This window comes from Corvus kubaryi, unplaced genomic scaffold, assembly GCF_017639235.1.
Source record: "Corvus kubaryi isolate FWS band 111438036 unplaced genomic scaffold, C.kubaryi_AGA036_p1.0 132, whole genome shotgun sequence".
In the NCBI taxonomy this organism is placed as follows: domain Eukaryota; kingdom Metazoa; phylum Chordata; class Aves; order Passeriformes; family Corvidae; genus Corvus; species Corvus kubaryi.
In genome coordinates, this window is record NW_024580666.1 from 7,097,869 (window position 1) to 7,114,309 (window position 16,441).

The following is a 16,441-nucleotide window of genomic DNA, read 5'->3' on the forward strand; positions in this document are numbered from 1 at the left end:
CTAAAGACTTCTGGTTTGTGTTCTGTAACACAGAAAAAAGTATTCTGGGGAAAAATATTTGTGTGTTGATCATGGAGTCCCCTGTGCTTTCCTCCCAGACACAATCCCTTTTTAGCCTTGTCCTCTGAAGTCTCTCTCTCTCGCTGCCTCCTTGTCACAGTCACATTCTGTCATTTGGCTAATCTGAAGCTTTAGACATGTTTCTGTATGGGTAATACCAGGTTAAAATACAGACAGATATTCTTTTTGTAGACGTGGTGTTTAAATTGCCAACCCAGAAAGGCCTGGCCCTGTACTACTGGATTTCACTGCCCTCCTGCTGTGTGTGTCGTAACCTGAATGGTCTCTTTCCCCACACCACCAAATTGCTGGTCTTGTGCCTCTTAGCACATCCCTAGCCTCTAACCAAAATATCTTGAATAATCTCTTGCTCTCTCTCAAGCCCTTTTTTATTACTGGACAGTGTAGGTGAAAAGGTAGATGCTAATCTGATAACGTTCATTTGCCAGGAGCCATTTCATTGTGTAGCAGTTGACTCTGGTTGAGTAACTGTGTGTAGCAGCACTGAGTTCTATAGAAGAAAATAATTGGCAATGCTGTTACATCTCCCATCACACATTTCATTTAGCATTAATAATTAGTTAACCTCTCTTTTGGAAAGAAATCACTTCCCTGAGCTGTTTGCTGAAGGATGCTTTTGTTGTGAAATAAAATACTGAAGTCATTTGCACTTTCCTGATAAGAAGAAAAAAGAACACAGAGTGTTAAACTTAGTTAAATGAACATCTTTTTGCTAAAACTCTGCTTCTTACAGGTTTTAAAAATACCAGTTTTCTGTAGCTTTTTGGTCCTTTGTACTATACCCATTCCCTTTCTCCCAGTGTGTTAACCTCATCTGTCTTTGACACACTCCCACCAGAAAGCAGATAACATTTGGTATGGCTAGGCGTGAGCTACCTACATACTTCTTAATTAGCCAGTGTGTGCATACGGGTTGGCCAGCTGGCTTTCTCTGAACAGAATATGTAATGTTGGCTTTTGCCTGCCTTTCCCTCAGTTCAGCTGTTCTTAGACATCTCTCTTATACTCATCCACCAACTTTTTTTTTTTTTCCCTTTTGTGGACTCTTAATAGCTTTGAGATCTAGATCATACCAGTCATTTCAAAATAAACTTGGAGGAGACAAATTTCTAGGGATGGGAAGTAGGAGATTTCTAAGAGAAAATCAGGTCAGTCTTAATTTAAATCAGTAACTATCCTCTCTCCTCACTGAAGTTTAATTTGCTATATGTAGTGTTTTCAGAGCTTGATTCCTCCTGTTTTAAGCTGAGAGATGTGTTTAGGAATTTGCTGAATGTGCTCCAACCTTTAATGTGCATTTAGTACATGGAACTGCACTAGGAGTAGTCCAGAGCAAATCTGCTAAATGTGACTAGTGTAAATTCGGGTTTTTTGTTAGCAGCTGTTCCACTCTACAAATCCACTCTTGATAATTCTTTACTTCTTGCTAATGTAGATGTAGCCATAGTTGTTGTTTTCAGTAGTTTAATTTTATTAAAACATTTTGAAGCATTCCTGTCAACTATTTATAGCAGGAATTTGGTATCGTTGATTCACTGTTTCCCAGTCTAGAGTAAATCCTTATCGAAAGAGAGGGATATTTATATTTTTTTTTCTTTTTTTGTTGTTTTTCTTCTCTCTAGATGAAATAAGATATGGGAAATACAGGAAAGCAGAGGTAGTTGAGAAGATAGCTTTACTCTAGGTCCCCTGCTTTTTAAATGCGAATGATTTCTAGAGCATGAGGGTAGATGCAGTGTCTTGGAAATTAACTCATCAACTACTGATATTCTCATAGAAGTTTAATCTTGTGCCCCCTTGATTTGATGTAGTACTAGCAGTCAGCTAACCTTCAAGATCAGCTGTACAACAGGGCTATCAAGGAAAACCTTCCCAAAGCATCCTGTAATGTTTTGCTGTAGGTTTCACAGGGGGGACATGTGCAGGAATAAGGAGGTAAGCATACACTCCGAACCAGAAAGGAAAAAAGTAGTTCTGTGAGCACCAGAACTAATGATGCTTAATTCCTTAGCAATTTATGTCTTGTGGTTGATTGACTCTGGTAATGTGCTGGTCTCAACTGAAACTTCCCCCCCCATAACTAAGGGAAAAAAAGGGAAGTGGTTTATAAAGGCCATCTCATGTGGAGTTGTCTTACAGGCATGTAAGACTGTCATGAAGCTGATATTGAAACCTTCCCTTGCAAAAAACAGTGATGGATTATTATTGTTATTCTTATTATCCACTAGCCACCTTTTCCCATGAAATTTGTGAATGCTTAATATATTTGAAAATTTCTGCTGCTGTCAAATTTAAAGAAAATCCATCTATAGGCTTGGAAGTCATTAGTGAATCATACATATGCATCTAGCACAAACACAGGGGCCTTAATTTCTCAGAAGATCGGGCTGAAAGATGTAAAGGGTTTGAATGACAGTGGTGGCAGCACAGTTGTAGTGCTGCATGAATGCTCTGGTTTTTTACATAGGTAAAGACAAGCTTTTCCATCAGTGCTAGATGTAAGCTTATACAAATTAATAGAGTAACTTGTTGGCATTAGAGATTTATTATATCACTAATTTTCTGTAGCTAATTATATCTGAAATTCTGGTGGTTGGTGAGGTTTTTTTGGGGGTTGGTTTTTATGTCCAAGGTTTTTTATATTAAATAATCCTAGCTTTCTTGTCACTGCTTGTAGATCTGTCCAAATGCTTACCTTTGTTACTTCAAGGAGAAAATAGAATTTTTAGTTCCGTAGTTGAAAAATGACTGAGAGAAGAGTTCAACAGCATTTCCAATAGTATGACTGATGATTGGTAATGAGTGTGCAGGAAAGATGTCCAAACATAAAGCAAGAATATCTGATTTTGTTACATACAGAGAAGTTTCTTTAGTAGGAAGCAGATTCTGTTTTATTGAAAAGCTTGAAATCAGTTTGTTATAGAGAAAGCACAGCTGTGCCTATGTGTCAGATGAAAAGTGATGGCACTGCTTGTTGTGACAGAGGAGAATAATTTGAATGTAAAGAGTTTAACTTTTAATTCAGGGTTCTGGTGATATAAAATGTGCCACCAATATTGCCTAATAAACCAGTAATTGCATTAAGAAATGCCCCTGAGGAAAACTCAAAGCAGACAGATCTAGGTTTCCCTGGAAGACCCTGTTAATGTTCTACATTTTCACTATGAATGCAAATGTTTGTGTTTAGAACTTGAATCGAAATGGTACTGAACTCCAGAAAAATGGAAAAAAAAGTCAGTAAAAACACTTCTTCGGCAGAAAATTTTATTGCTATATATACTATGTAATCACAGATTGAATAGTTCGCCTAATTTCTGTGCCATAGTGGTATTTTAATAATTTTTTTTAATCTACCTTTTATGCAAAGTATTTTTTCTCAAATATTTGAAGCATCTATGTCTGTTTTAAATTCCGCACAGCGATTGTGCAATAGCAATCTGGTACTTGAAACACTTTATGGAAATACTGCTGATTGTTAGTCTTACAGTGTGGTGGTTCTGCTTTGATAATCCAGTATGTGACACTCAGTTTTAGTGAACTTCCAAAGCAGTTTGGTTTTTTTCCAAAACATATTTGGCTTGGGTCAAGAATTTAATGAATTCACATTTACTTTTGGTCACAGAATCACAAGAATGGGTGAGGTTGGAAGGGACCATAGTGAGTCATCTGGTCCAGCCTCCCTGGTCAAGCAGGACCATCCCAGAGCACCTGGCACAGGATTGTGTCCAGACAGTTCTGGAATCTGTCTCCAGTGAGGGAGACTCCACAGCCTCTCTGGGTGATCTGTCCCAGTGCTCGGTCACCTGCACAGTAAAGTTCTTCTCATGTTCAGGTGGAGCTTCCTGTGCATCTGCTTCTGCCTGTTGATGATTTGCTAAAGAAAATGGAAACATCCTATGCTTTCTGCTTTCATGTACTTGTATTTGTATACTAAGCTAACCGTATTAATAAAAATACCTTTAATTAAAATCTATTTTGAACGTGTTTTCATAATCCTCTTGCTCCTATACAATACTTGAGGTTGGGGTTTTTTGTTCTACCGTTTTAAAAAGTATACTCTTGCTGTCCAGGTAAGACATGCAGGGAGGCTGGGCCTTTTGTGAAGGGCAACTCTGTTCAGTTCATGTGGTTTAGCCCCTGCTGGTGAGTCAAATGACATCAAGGGAGCCAAGCCTGAGCTAATAAATTTTACTAGGCTCATGAAGTTTGGCTTCTTGCTGTCATACACCAGGGAATGGCATATGAAAATGGAAAGGAAGAGAAGCAAAACAGGAATGAAGGTAGTGTCAGGGAGCCAGGTAGCAGAAAAAAAGGAAGGAAAGGAAACAGCAGCATATGCAATGAGAAATACATTGATTAAAATAGTGCACCTGTTGATCTTTTTTAAAGTAGTTGTAATCATGATATATACAATGGGAATTGTTACAAGTGAAACTTACAGAGAGAATTTGAGAGGCTAAATGAGCAAAGGCAAATTTATGACTTGTCGCTTTTTAAACCCATGGAAACAGGTATTTGCTACTATAATAATACACTGTGTTTGGTCTAATCAGCACAGTAGTATTCTGTGAAGATAGTAACTTGTTGCTTCTTTTAGGATTAAGGAAAGTTTTAGTAAATTACAGGAAACTCAGTGTAGTGTTTGTTTCTGTCTCTCCTTGGAGCCAATAACCATTTTTTGTTCCTGCAGCTGTTACAAAGGCAAGTAAAAAGAGAAGGCTGATAACCATGTGCTTTGATGTTCATTAAAACTGAACAATTACTCTCTGTATCAGGAGGGCTGCATAAATCCTGTTAACACTCCATAAATTAAGGGAATAAACTAATGTTTCTTTTGTCTTAGGTAGAACAGTAGAAATTTCACAATATTGTATCTTAGTGGAGACAAGATTCTGGTTATTGAGTGTGAGATTGTTTCTAATTAATCTCTTCCTGTTTTTCATAAGCTTGTGGTTAGTGTTAAAAAACCCCCAACAAAACAAAAAAAAACCCCTCCTCAGGTGTAGGGGAAAGGGAGGAAAAGAGCAGACCTTAGTGCAGCATTTCCTACTTCTTTGACTTGAGGATTGAGCATTTTGAGCTTTTCTTCCCTTCCTATTCTAGAAGATTAAGAAAGTAGTATGTTACATTGTTGTATACAACAGAATTAATCTTAGACAAATACTCAAATTTTCCATAGTTAAAGCCTTGTGGGGGATGGATGGGTGGGCAGGATGTAGAAATTTGTTTGAATATCAACATCTTGTGTGTCAGGCATAGTGTGCAATACAGTTTTCTCAAAGTCGTCTGCACCAGTTTTGTTGTCAGTTAGCCATGTCAAACCAAAATAGTAGCCATGGTCCTAAAACAGCAACAAATTCTCTTATGTGATGATCCCAAAATCTTAATGGTAAAGCTACAATAGGAGTGTTGCATCTGAAATGATGACTTGCTCAGGCATGAAATTACTACACCTCAGTAAGATTGTGATCACATAAATACTTATAACAAAATACATCAACTCAAAAAGACCCATTAAAAAGTCACCAGCTTTGAAGTGCTGTCAAATGCAGTTTTACCTTTGTGTGACCTTTCCTCTCAGGCATTCTTACAAAAAGGGTGGCTCTTCCTTCTATGGAAGAGGCAAGTCAGACCTCTTCCATTATGTGAATCTGTAATGACACTTTTTTGAGATGGAGATGAAACACTACACAGCTCTTGAAGCTTTATATAGATACATATCTGTCTCTAGTGGTGACTTATGTATATAATTTGATAGACCGTGGAAATTAAGGTTTCTAGTTCCAGGTCTAAGCTTTAGAAGATTTTTCTTCTAGCAGGCATCTCTTGATCCAACAGGAAGGATAATAAACCACAAGACCTGACTTTCTTTTCATACAACTTTGAATATACAATATTTCAGTTTCTCAAGCTAGAAAACCTAAATTCTCTTCCCAGTGTTTCTAGAAATCTTGTGCATCTTTCCAAGTCTTAGTGCATTTAACATGAAGTGAGATACTGAACCTATGGACCTATTAAAATAACCAAAAATGTTAAGTCTTCCAAGAAGGTAAGCTAGAGGGGTGAAGCAGTTCAGCAGCTGACTTGGTGCTTTTTTCACGACACCATCCCCAGCAACAGCCATGTTAGACCTTTTGGGGTTTTGCCCCAAGGTTTGAGCTGCATATGAGGAGGATGCTTGAAGGCTGGTGTCATTATTAGTCATCTTTTTTGGGGTACTATTCAGCTCTTTACCATCTGCAGTAATATTTGTCCTGAAATGACACCGCAGTGTGTATATTTATGTAATGCTGTTTGTTTGTTTTTCAGACACAGGATGAACCCGCTGATACAAGATACAGCTAGCTAAACAGCTATAAAATGCCCAAATTTGGGTCTACAAAAACAGTTAAAGTTGAAAATTCTGACAGCAATAGCACCATGGTGGAAAAAACAACTGCAAGAAAGGTAACAAAAATTATGTTGATGCCCATTTAACTTCAGTAAAATGAAGTATATGTCATTTTTTTTGTTGCTGTAATGGGAAGAAATAAATATGAATTTGTGTTCTGATATCTTCAGTATAGAAAAAAAATTATACATTTTTACATTGCTTTAACTGTAAGTTAAACTGTGGGACAGAATTTGACTTTTATTGTAACTTGCAGGTTAATTTAAAAGGAAGCTGGGTGCTTTGGTTTTATTTGATGTAAGCTAGTGTTAGCCTCTACATCTTAGCTAAAATGAAGTCTGTATATACTCACAAGAAGAATGATCCATATTTTATTTTATTTTACAACATGTTACTCTCTGTAACAAACACACAAAACATTCGTGAAGGTGTGACAGAGCACAGACCAAAGAAAAACACCAGTTTCTTATATTCCTTTATAACACGGGGACTTTTTCACTCTGTGAGGGAGGACTTAAAAGCCAAATGCTGCACAAAGCTTGAGAGTAGCTCCTGTACAAGGGAGTCCCATTTAAAAATTGTACAATCCACTTTTGAGTGTTAGAGAATGAAGGAATATGGGAAATCCAGTCATGCTGAAGAGTGGTTTGTTGTTTATAAATGTGAAGTATCCCATAATTTTTAGAGTTCTGGAGCTAAGTTGCAAATCACCCAGTTCTCCAATGTGTCTGGCTAGTACACGTGTACAGTAGACCATGGGTTTATCTGTACTGCTCATGAATAACAGAAGCTGGAATAATACTCTGCATTGAGAACGATGAGTTACATGTATGTTGCCCTAGGGAGAGAGAATCTGTTTGTTTCACAGCAATCTTTAGAACGGTCTTCTCTAGAAAAGGATTTTTTGTGTGTGTGTGGTCAGACTTACTCTTTTGTTGAAATCTGTGTTCTCTGCAAGACCATTTGATGAATGGATGCAGGACAGGAAGAGGTTAAAAAATAGAAAAAGATTAGAAGATTCAGCATCTACTTGCAACTTTTTGCCTTCCAAAAAAGTTCATAGAAACCTTTAGACCTTTTGGTCTTTTTCCAGTTTGTTTCATTGGTCCCAGTAAAGTGAGGCAAAGGTAATTCTTTCTGCTCGCTCTGCTGAACTACTTAGATAAGAAGGGAAAAATAAGAGAGTAACACGTGGAAAGGAAATTGGCTTACTAGTAAAGGGATGAAATACTGTTGGGTTTGGTTTTTCTTTCTTTTTATTCTGGTCCTTGTTTGAGATATGATCAATTGAAGTGTCATTCAGTAATTTAGGTAAAGAGGAGGGAACAGAAGTTTGACCAAGTGTATGAATATGGAATCCCAGTGATGGACTGATGAAGTTGATACCAAAAAGTAAATTGATAAACTGCTTGCACTGTTTTATCCGGTGTTGCTCAGTGTCCGCCCTGGTACAGTGTACGACTTGAGATTAGAATAGTGTAGGGTGTGGTTTGGAATTGTATGTGTAGTGCTGAAAATATAAGATCCTAAATAAAAATGGAGTATTATTATTATTAATAAAGAACATAAGTGTCTCAGTTGATATTCCTGTATTCAGGTTTTTAGCATAATAAATACAGTTGTCATCTTTTGAGAAGAACTGAATACATGGTTATGTTAAATAGTCACTTACTCTGTCACATACTTGTTCTCTAACACACAGACAATTGTGAGAAGTGTTCAGCTGGCCTTCGACTAATCTCTACTCTTTAGAGTGTATTAGAAAAAATAGAGAAAATATTGCCAAAATGCCATAATTTAGATCCAGCCAAGAAAATAATTTAGAATTTGGCAGGAGATAGGCTAAGAGTAAAATGTGAGTTTGAACAACACAAAGTCATGAAGGCAAATCTGTACTATATACACAAACATAGAACTCTGAAATAAAGATTGACCAGGCCAAATCAACAGTGATAATTTTAATGAAATGTCTTTAAAAAGTAGTGGAAATTTCTGTAAAGCAAATAAAGATTTTTCTCAATGCATAAACATTTGCAACCATGAATTTAAAAGTAATAGTTCTTAAAGCTTTAAAAGTTACTATGCAAAATGTTAGGGATTCATTAGCTAGTGTAATTGATGTAAGGAAATACGAAAGCCCAGTGTGAAATAATGTTCATACAAAACTGTGCCTCTTACAAGTGAACAGTAATGCTAAAGGATACCACTCCATTAAAAAAATCCTCATTTTTCTCAAAGTAAAAGCTGTAATGGCCTAAATGGCATAAGACTATTCCAGTGCTTAACATAAGATAAAAGAAAAAACACTTGCAGGGTTTGATTTCCCTTTCATAGTTGTTACACTGTTTAGCTAGTTCTGGTTGTGCACTCTTAACTGTTGACAGAGAAACGTAGTGAAGTTACTGTTGTTATTATCAGGCATAATCTTTCATATTTGTCCAGAAATTAATGCTTATAATACAGCCTCAACAACCAGTGAATAGCTATGTAAATCAGCTATGTGTTCAGGTCTTCTGAGAACTCAAAAAAACCCATTAGAAATAACATTCCTGTTAATAAGCTGAGTTTATATCATGTATGCTTTAGGGTACATGTATTTTTATTTCAGTTGCTCATCTGGCAAGCATTAAAAAACAGTATGAGTGTGTACAGCAGCTAGGCCATCTAATGTTTGCATAAAATATTTCATAAACATACGAACATAATGAAATTTTAATTTATCTGAATTTATACTTTATATGGCCAAACTCAGGAAGTAAACAATGGATATGTCATCCAAAGGAGAAACACATTTGGAGTTTGTAAGAATTAATTCTCTCCTTGGAAGACTCCAACAACAGTGCCAAAAACCATTTAATACCATACAGAACACGCTTCAGTATGTAATTATCTTTGATAGGCAGAAAAAGAATGCTTGTTCTCCCTGGGCTTAGTACATCTGCTAGATTATATGGCTCTCTGTTGTCTCCTTTTGTGTCTTGTCATTGATTGTAGCAGTACCAGACAATAGAGCTGGAATGGGATATCAAGAAATTGTCCAGACTGCTGTTTGTGAGCCTTCTGAGACAGTTCCTGTTGAACAGATTAAAAATGTGTTCCTCATCACAGCACACTAGTATGGTTTTGTTGACAGTGAAAATTTTTCCTTGTTACTACATCCTCCAGTGAGGCATGCATTAAATGTTGAGACATGCAGATCCAGTTCATCCATTTGCCCCAGAGTAGAATAAGCTGTAAGCAGTTCCTGACAGATGTTTGCCAGACCTTTTCTTTAAAGGCTTGCCTGATGGAAATTCCTGTCTCCTTGGGCAGTTTATTCTGATACTTAATTATGCTGACTGGCATAGAGTTAGATGTTTAGTAGAAGAATAAATAACCTTTGCTAGTCTCCTGTTGCAGTCTAAAGCCATTAAATGTTCTCTAACTGTAGTGGACATGGAAAGTATGTAATGCTTTTGACTTTGCAGCAGTAGTTTAGTTTTCTGAACATCAACATGTCTGCAGTGTTTTATCCAATTAGCAGTTTTCACTTTAGGTTAATTAATCTCTTTAGAAAGTCCGCAGGACTTACAGGTTATTTTATGAAAAATGTCAACTCCATTTTGGGTTGCTTCCATGGATCACATTAAAGTAATGCACAGACCTGTTGATGCTGAGTTTTGAGCCTTGCTTTGGACCCTGAAAAAGAGATGTCCATGCTGTTGCAATGACCAGGAGCAACTGGAACAGTGAATGCCCACTCTTTAAAATGGAATGCCTGGTCTAACCTGCAGGATTTCTACTTCTTCTTGCCTTCCTTTACTTGAAGTTGAATCCAGGATGCTGTTTAGAGTTTTCTGTCTTTTAACACAGCATTTTGGGATTGTACAGTTAATTTTTTTTATCAGTTTGGAAAACCTTGGTTTTACCCTGGCTTTTCCTCTTTTGTTTTGTATTAAGACTGCTTTTCAGATCAGTCAGTCATTTTACATTCTCCTTGCCAGGGCTTTTTGCTTCTCCCTCTCAGTTGTGATGATGTCTGCATATCTGATTGTATCTCTATTTCAGCATTGTCACCAAAAATAATAAATAGCATCAACTTTGTACAGACTTCTCAAACACCCTGTTCATTGCATCTTTTGGATTGGAAAGTCCACCGCTGAATGCTGAGTGCTTATTTCCACTAAGGAAATTAGCATCTAAGGAACAAAATAGTGTCTTTTTTTTTTCTGTTTCTGTGTATTCTATAGATAGCCTTTTTTTTTCATTTTCAATGTGTTCTTATTTATCTGAAAGTATGCATTTTGAACTACCTCTCCTCCTAATTAGATCATTACAAAATTAATTTTCAGTCATTACTCAAAAACTAGTGCATCAGTCGTAATATTTAACATAATACATACAAGCAATTTAAGAATAAATGTAAAGCTATCAAATTACTTAAGCAGCTTGTGCCTCTTTGTGAGCACCTACAAATGTATTTTACTGATGAGTGCCCCCAAAAAAGGGTTTCTTTTTAAAGATTACCAGCAGCAAAAAGTTGTGGGTTTGTTGTTTTGTTTTTTTTTTTTTTCTACAGAACAAGTTGAAACCAATGTTTCCTGTTTAGGAATTATAAATTATTTTTAGTTCATCCTTTCTATTGCATAATACCTAACATAAGATAATATTCTAGAGAAAGCAATACATTTTTAATGCCACTTTATAATATTGTGGGAAATTTAAATACACAGATATGGGAAATAATTGGATTGTTTGGAACAAGGGATGAGAAAGCCCGTGGTGAGATTGGGGTCAAGTGGGAAACTTGAGTGTGTAGTGGAAGCAATCAGAAAAGGCTTAATGGAGTTTGGATCTGCTTTTATCAACTTACAGATGCATTTGCAAATGATGACTTGTGTTAGATGGATTAGCTTGTTCCATAAGTAATACCACAGGCACTGTATTTCCCAAGGGCTGTGGGGAATCTTAAAGGGTTTAGGTTTTTAGATTTTCTTATTCTAGCATGTAAAAAATGTAAAAAAAACCTCCATTGGGGTTTTGAAGGAGGGTTGGCTTTAGTTTTGGTGTGTGGGTTTTTATTCTGCATTTTGGTTTTGGATTTTGGTCTTTTGGGTTTCTAAACTCGGAGTGAAGAAGGTATGTGTTCTCTGTGGGCAGCAGCCTTTATACCTCAGGAATTCTGTTGACATAGACTAATGGCTTATTTGTCATTTTCCTGGCACATTTGTCTTCTGAAGGTTATAGAGTTTGCAGGTTCTTTTTATAATCACTTCTTCTTACCTGAGTTTTTTTTTTTTTTAAAAAGGAAAGGTGCCTTTGAGAACAATACCTTTACTTGAAGCTCTTTTCTAGTTTTCCTTCAATCAGAATAAATCTTCAGAAGTACCAAGGACCAGCCTTTTGATTTTCAGTGATTGGCAAGACAGTGTATGTTCTTCTTCTACGTTTAGGAGATGAATCTGTTAGTGATTTCATCTGATCATGTGTTAAGAATGATATAAAGCTGGGGAGTTGTGTTAGCTGACATAGCTGGATAATGTGTTTCTGCAGCATGTAGTGAACAGAGAACATGGTGTCTCTGCATTGCATCTCGATTGGTAGGCTAAAATGTTGGGGTTTGCAGCGGGTTCTCTCAAGCAGTCTTTAACCTGGTATCTTTTACATTCTTTCCTCCTGTATTAGTGAAGTAATCCAAGTATAAATTAATATTGGGCCCGTTTAGGCTTTTCTCTGTTTATTTGAAATATGGTTTATAAGACAAAAATCCCTAGATTTATATACCTCAAAAATCCAAATAGCTTGTACCTGTTTTTTCTAAATTTGATATGAACTTTAAACGTTTCTTCACAGATTTTCTAAAATGAAACATTAGACTATTATTGTTGAAATAGAAAGGGAATTCTTTATGGATGCTTTACAGGGTGGGAGTAGAGGCTGGGGAGGGTAATTAGGGGGGTTTGGGGGCTTTACAATTCACAGTCTGAATTGCAGTGTGGGCTTTTAATGTGCTTTTAGTGGGATTATTATGTTATGGTCAGGGAAGGAAATTGGGGTGGTCATCAAGACTTGGCAAATTTTTGTTTAGTTTGTGTTGTTCCTTTGCTAATTAATGAAGGCTTTAATAGTGAACAGCATTTCTACAGTGGTGTATCTGAAAGTAGAAATGACATAGAAGTTAATAATTTTAAAACAACATGCCATTGATTATTTTGTTTATTCAAAAAACTGGGTAATACACAAACTTATACACAAGCACATACATTCACACATATCAGTCCTTTCAGTCTGTATATATTATAAGACTATTCTGCTTTATGCAAAAATTACTTAGTATACTTTTTATTTATATTAGAGCAAGGACAAGATTGCATCCTACAGCAAAACTCCAAAAGTGGATAGGAGTGATGTGGGGAAGGAGATGAAAGAAAAGTCTTCCATGAAACGTAAACTTCCTTTTACTATTAGTCCATCCAGAAATGAAGATCGCAATTCAGACACAGGTAGAATCTTTTTATTTCCTTAACTAATTATTTGTCGGTAAAATACATCCTGACTTAATTAATTGTATAGTATGTTTTTATATTGATTTCTTTTTCTCTTTAAAAAGAATACTAAGTATAAAAGTTGCTTGCTTGCTTCTGATTGTTGCATCTCAGTCTGATAGGCTTTCATCCTGTCATTAGCAATGGCCAGCATGCCACCACAGTTGATCTGTATCCCCCAGTTGTTTCCTAACCTCATTCTTTCCTTCTGTTTCAGTAACAAATCTTTCTTTGTATTGTCATCTCTAGAGGTCCATTTGTTTAAATGAGTAAACGGATGAAAAACCATGTCGATGCCTTGATTTGAGACACAGCTGTCAGCCTTTCATAGCCTTTTTTTGGGAGGGAGCGTCAGATAGATTGGTAGATGTACTGTTCTTCATACAAAAAAAAGGTTGCTAAGGTGACAGAGCTAATTAAACTGGTCGTGGAGAGCACACTTTCCTTCCAGTTTAAGTTCCTATGATCTGTAAATTTTCTGCACAGGCTGAGTAGTTCTTCTAATAGAGTAAGCTTAAGCTTACTCTATTAGAACTGATTTCAAGGCTTCAAACTACCATTCTTAACAGAGTTCTTTTCAAATCAAGATGGAGGGAGCTGGATACATTCCAAGAGGTACAGTTATCTCTGGGTTTAGGTAACTAATTATCGATGTCATTGTGCAATAACAGTAATAGTTCAGTTGATAACCAAACAGTATCCGTGGCCAGCAGAACGCATGTTCCCAAATTTCTCAAAGGCTCAGTGCTACACTTTTTTATGCATTTCTTATTGTACATTTGAATATTTTCAGGACTGGGTAGTTCCGTTAATGTGCTGAGGTTTAAAGGCAAGATGGAGGTGTATACCTCAGTGTGTGTTTAATTTTTGTTCAGGATTGATTTCATGCAGAAGACTTGGCTTTTTGATAATACATACATATTACTGTAAAGAGACTGTAGTATGAAATCCATATTGAAATAATCACATTACAAAACGATGCTCCTAGCTTTAGTTCTGTTTTCAGTGGTTTTACAGCATTCTTGAGTCTTACACTATTCATGATACCACTTGATTCTGAAAACACCATGTCTAAATTAGAAGTATGCTCCCAACATCTGCTTTATTAAATTTTTTGCTTGGTATTAGACCATAACTCTTTTTTTCATAATGGAAATAAATGTGTGTAGATGTAATATCTAGTATTTATCAAAAGTTTTCTGTGTTGAAAATCTTTTGTTGTGTCTCCCCACCCCCATCAACTTTAAATAAGTCATTGTCACAAGCATCTTGTAAAGTAGGAGAACTTTTTGTGTGTCTTGTGCTATAGCCTCTATTGTCACAGCTGCTATAAACAAGATTGGTTACTTCAGACATGTAGACGTGCACAATAAGACAGTGCTCACGCTACAAAATCTTTTTGTCACAAGTTGTAGCAGGGAGATGAAATAGACAATTCAAGTATGGGCAAGAAATACTTAACATAAAAGTAGAAGGCACGTGGCTCTTAACTATGGTAGCAAACATGACAGCTTGGCAAACATTTCGTTTCTGCTGAGGTAAGGAGGTAAGAGCAACTGCCCTTTGCAGGTGGGAAACTTGGTGCGTAAGCCTTCCAGAAACTTTAGAGCAGGAGCATTACTGGGATGAAAAAACTGTTCCTGTAATGCTGATTCTGTGCCTAACCAATTAGATTAGACCGCTGGGAATTAGATACTTAAATTGGTGCCAAGTTTGTCACTGACATGGATTAGGACTGACATGAGTGATCATGAAATGCAGTGCTGCTTCTGGCACAAACTTGGCATTAGACATGGAAAAGGTTTGCTCTCAGTGAGCTAAGCTGTTACCTCTGAGAGAAATGTCTCCCTGATAGCTGTGTACAGAGAATGGAGAGTGTTGAGAAGGAAGAAAGTAAGTTTTTGGAAATGAGAATGTAATCAGAGACAGAGGGGGGAAAAGAAGAGGTGATGAAAAGCTTCTTATCACCTTTAAGGTCATTAAAAATGTGTCTGAGTTAGAAAAAAATTGCCATAAAAGTAGCTAGGGGATAAAAAAATCTAATAGTTTAATAAATGGTTTATCCCCCAGATACGTGGGAGGGTCGCTAGCTGATTGTAGGAACTCCATGATGACTGGATTTCATCCTGTTTAGGCATGTAAATGAGTCATAGAATGGGAATACCTAATTTTTAGAGCTTTACATCATTAGAGCTTTCTTGGTTGTATCTCTGGGTCTTCCGTAAACTAACATTTTGTCTTTTCTTTACTGATTTTTGTAAAACTTGCTCCTTTGCTTCTCTCTCTGGTGAGCTTTTTTTGTTTTCTACTTCAGGTATTGTCTAAATACTGCAAGTGGTAATGAACATGGACAGCCAAAATGAATGTTAACATAACACTGAAATGTTTGGGGATTTTTTTTCCATTTGATTTCTGCAGCACTATACATAAAGTACATTTTGCACCCAGTCAGTTTTGGCAAAATTGAAACCAAATAGCATTTGTATAGTACTGTAAGAGTCCAGAACAATTATAGCCCACCTCTTTATCTAAATGTAAATTTAATTTTTTTTTCTTAAGAAAATGCTGCAATAAATTTGTATTCGATATTTCAATATTGAGCCTTTTAGTTACTTTCTTAATAATTTAGTAGCCACGGAGACTGCATCCAGTTGTGTAAAGGCAGTCCTGCAATGCCAGTTGAGATGGCTGAAGTAGCTGCAAAGTCTGCACAGGTCTGAAAGAGAACATGAGTCCCAGGAGAGCTGTGGCCTTCTGAAGAGGCCCCTGGGAACAGGACACACCTGGAAGGACACTCTGTCCCTGTGTTTATCAGCAGCATCCTGTTGTGTTTCTTCTGTTGTGTGGCGCTGTCTGTGACACTCCCCTGATTGTGGTGGCTACCCTGAACTGAGGGCTCTCTCATGACATCCCCGTTCTTGGTCAGAGCAACCACAAAAAGCTAATACAATGTATACATACTGCAGACAAATTTATTTATACTGCAGTATAGCTTTAATCTGTTTATAGGTAAGTCTTACGGAGGAGTCTGTGTGCAAGCTTTGATTGAGACTGCTGGATTGGATGGTCAAAGCAGAATTATTTTTCTTATCTTTTAAAATAAATTCTCTGATATTAAATCTCCCAATCCAAAACCATAATTGGATTGAAAAGCCATCAGTTATTTAAACTACTTAAATAGAGTTATTTGAATTTTCTTAATTTATTTAAATAATCTGGTTAGTTTTAAATAACCTCTGATGCCTACTGTTCTTATTCCAATAACCACAAGTGTTGATTTTGCAGAGGTCAGATTTGTTTGCTTTCTCCACCTTATTAGTCTAAAGAGATAAATTTGAATTTTTCATAATAATTAAATATAGCCGCAGATCCTAAAAATCTTTTCATTGTAAAGATGTTACACAGTTGATTATTCAGGAACGAGTTACAATTACACTGAACATGG

General features: G+C 36.5%; 1 protein-coding gene across 2 annotated transcripts in view; it reads left to right on the forward strand.

The window, feature by feature from the left end:
• The window catches only part of ANKRD12 (ankyrin repeat domain 12), a 59,576-nt gene that overhangs the window by 13,000 nt on the left and 30,135 nt on the right, over positions 1 to 16,441 (forward strand). The window contains exons 2-3 of one of the 2 annotated variants that reach the window (XM_042031323.1): positions 6,391 to 6,528; positions 12,807 to 12,954. In XM_042031323.1, the coding sequence (XP_041887257.1) occupies positions 6,442 to 6,528; positions 12,807 to 12,954 (235 nt within the window). In that variant the 5' untranslated portion in view covers positions 6,391 to 6,441. Of the gene's footprint in view, positions 1 to 6,390; positions 6,529 to 12,806; positions 12,955 to 16,441 lie in introns of those variants that run through there. The other variant, XM_042031331.1, reaches the window with a different exon arrangement.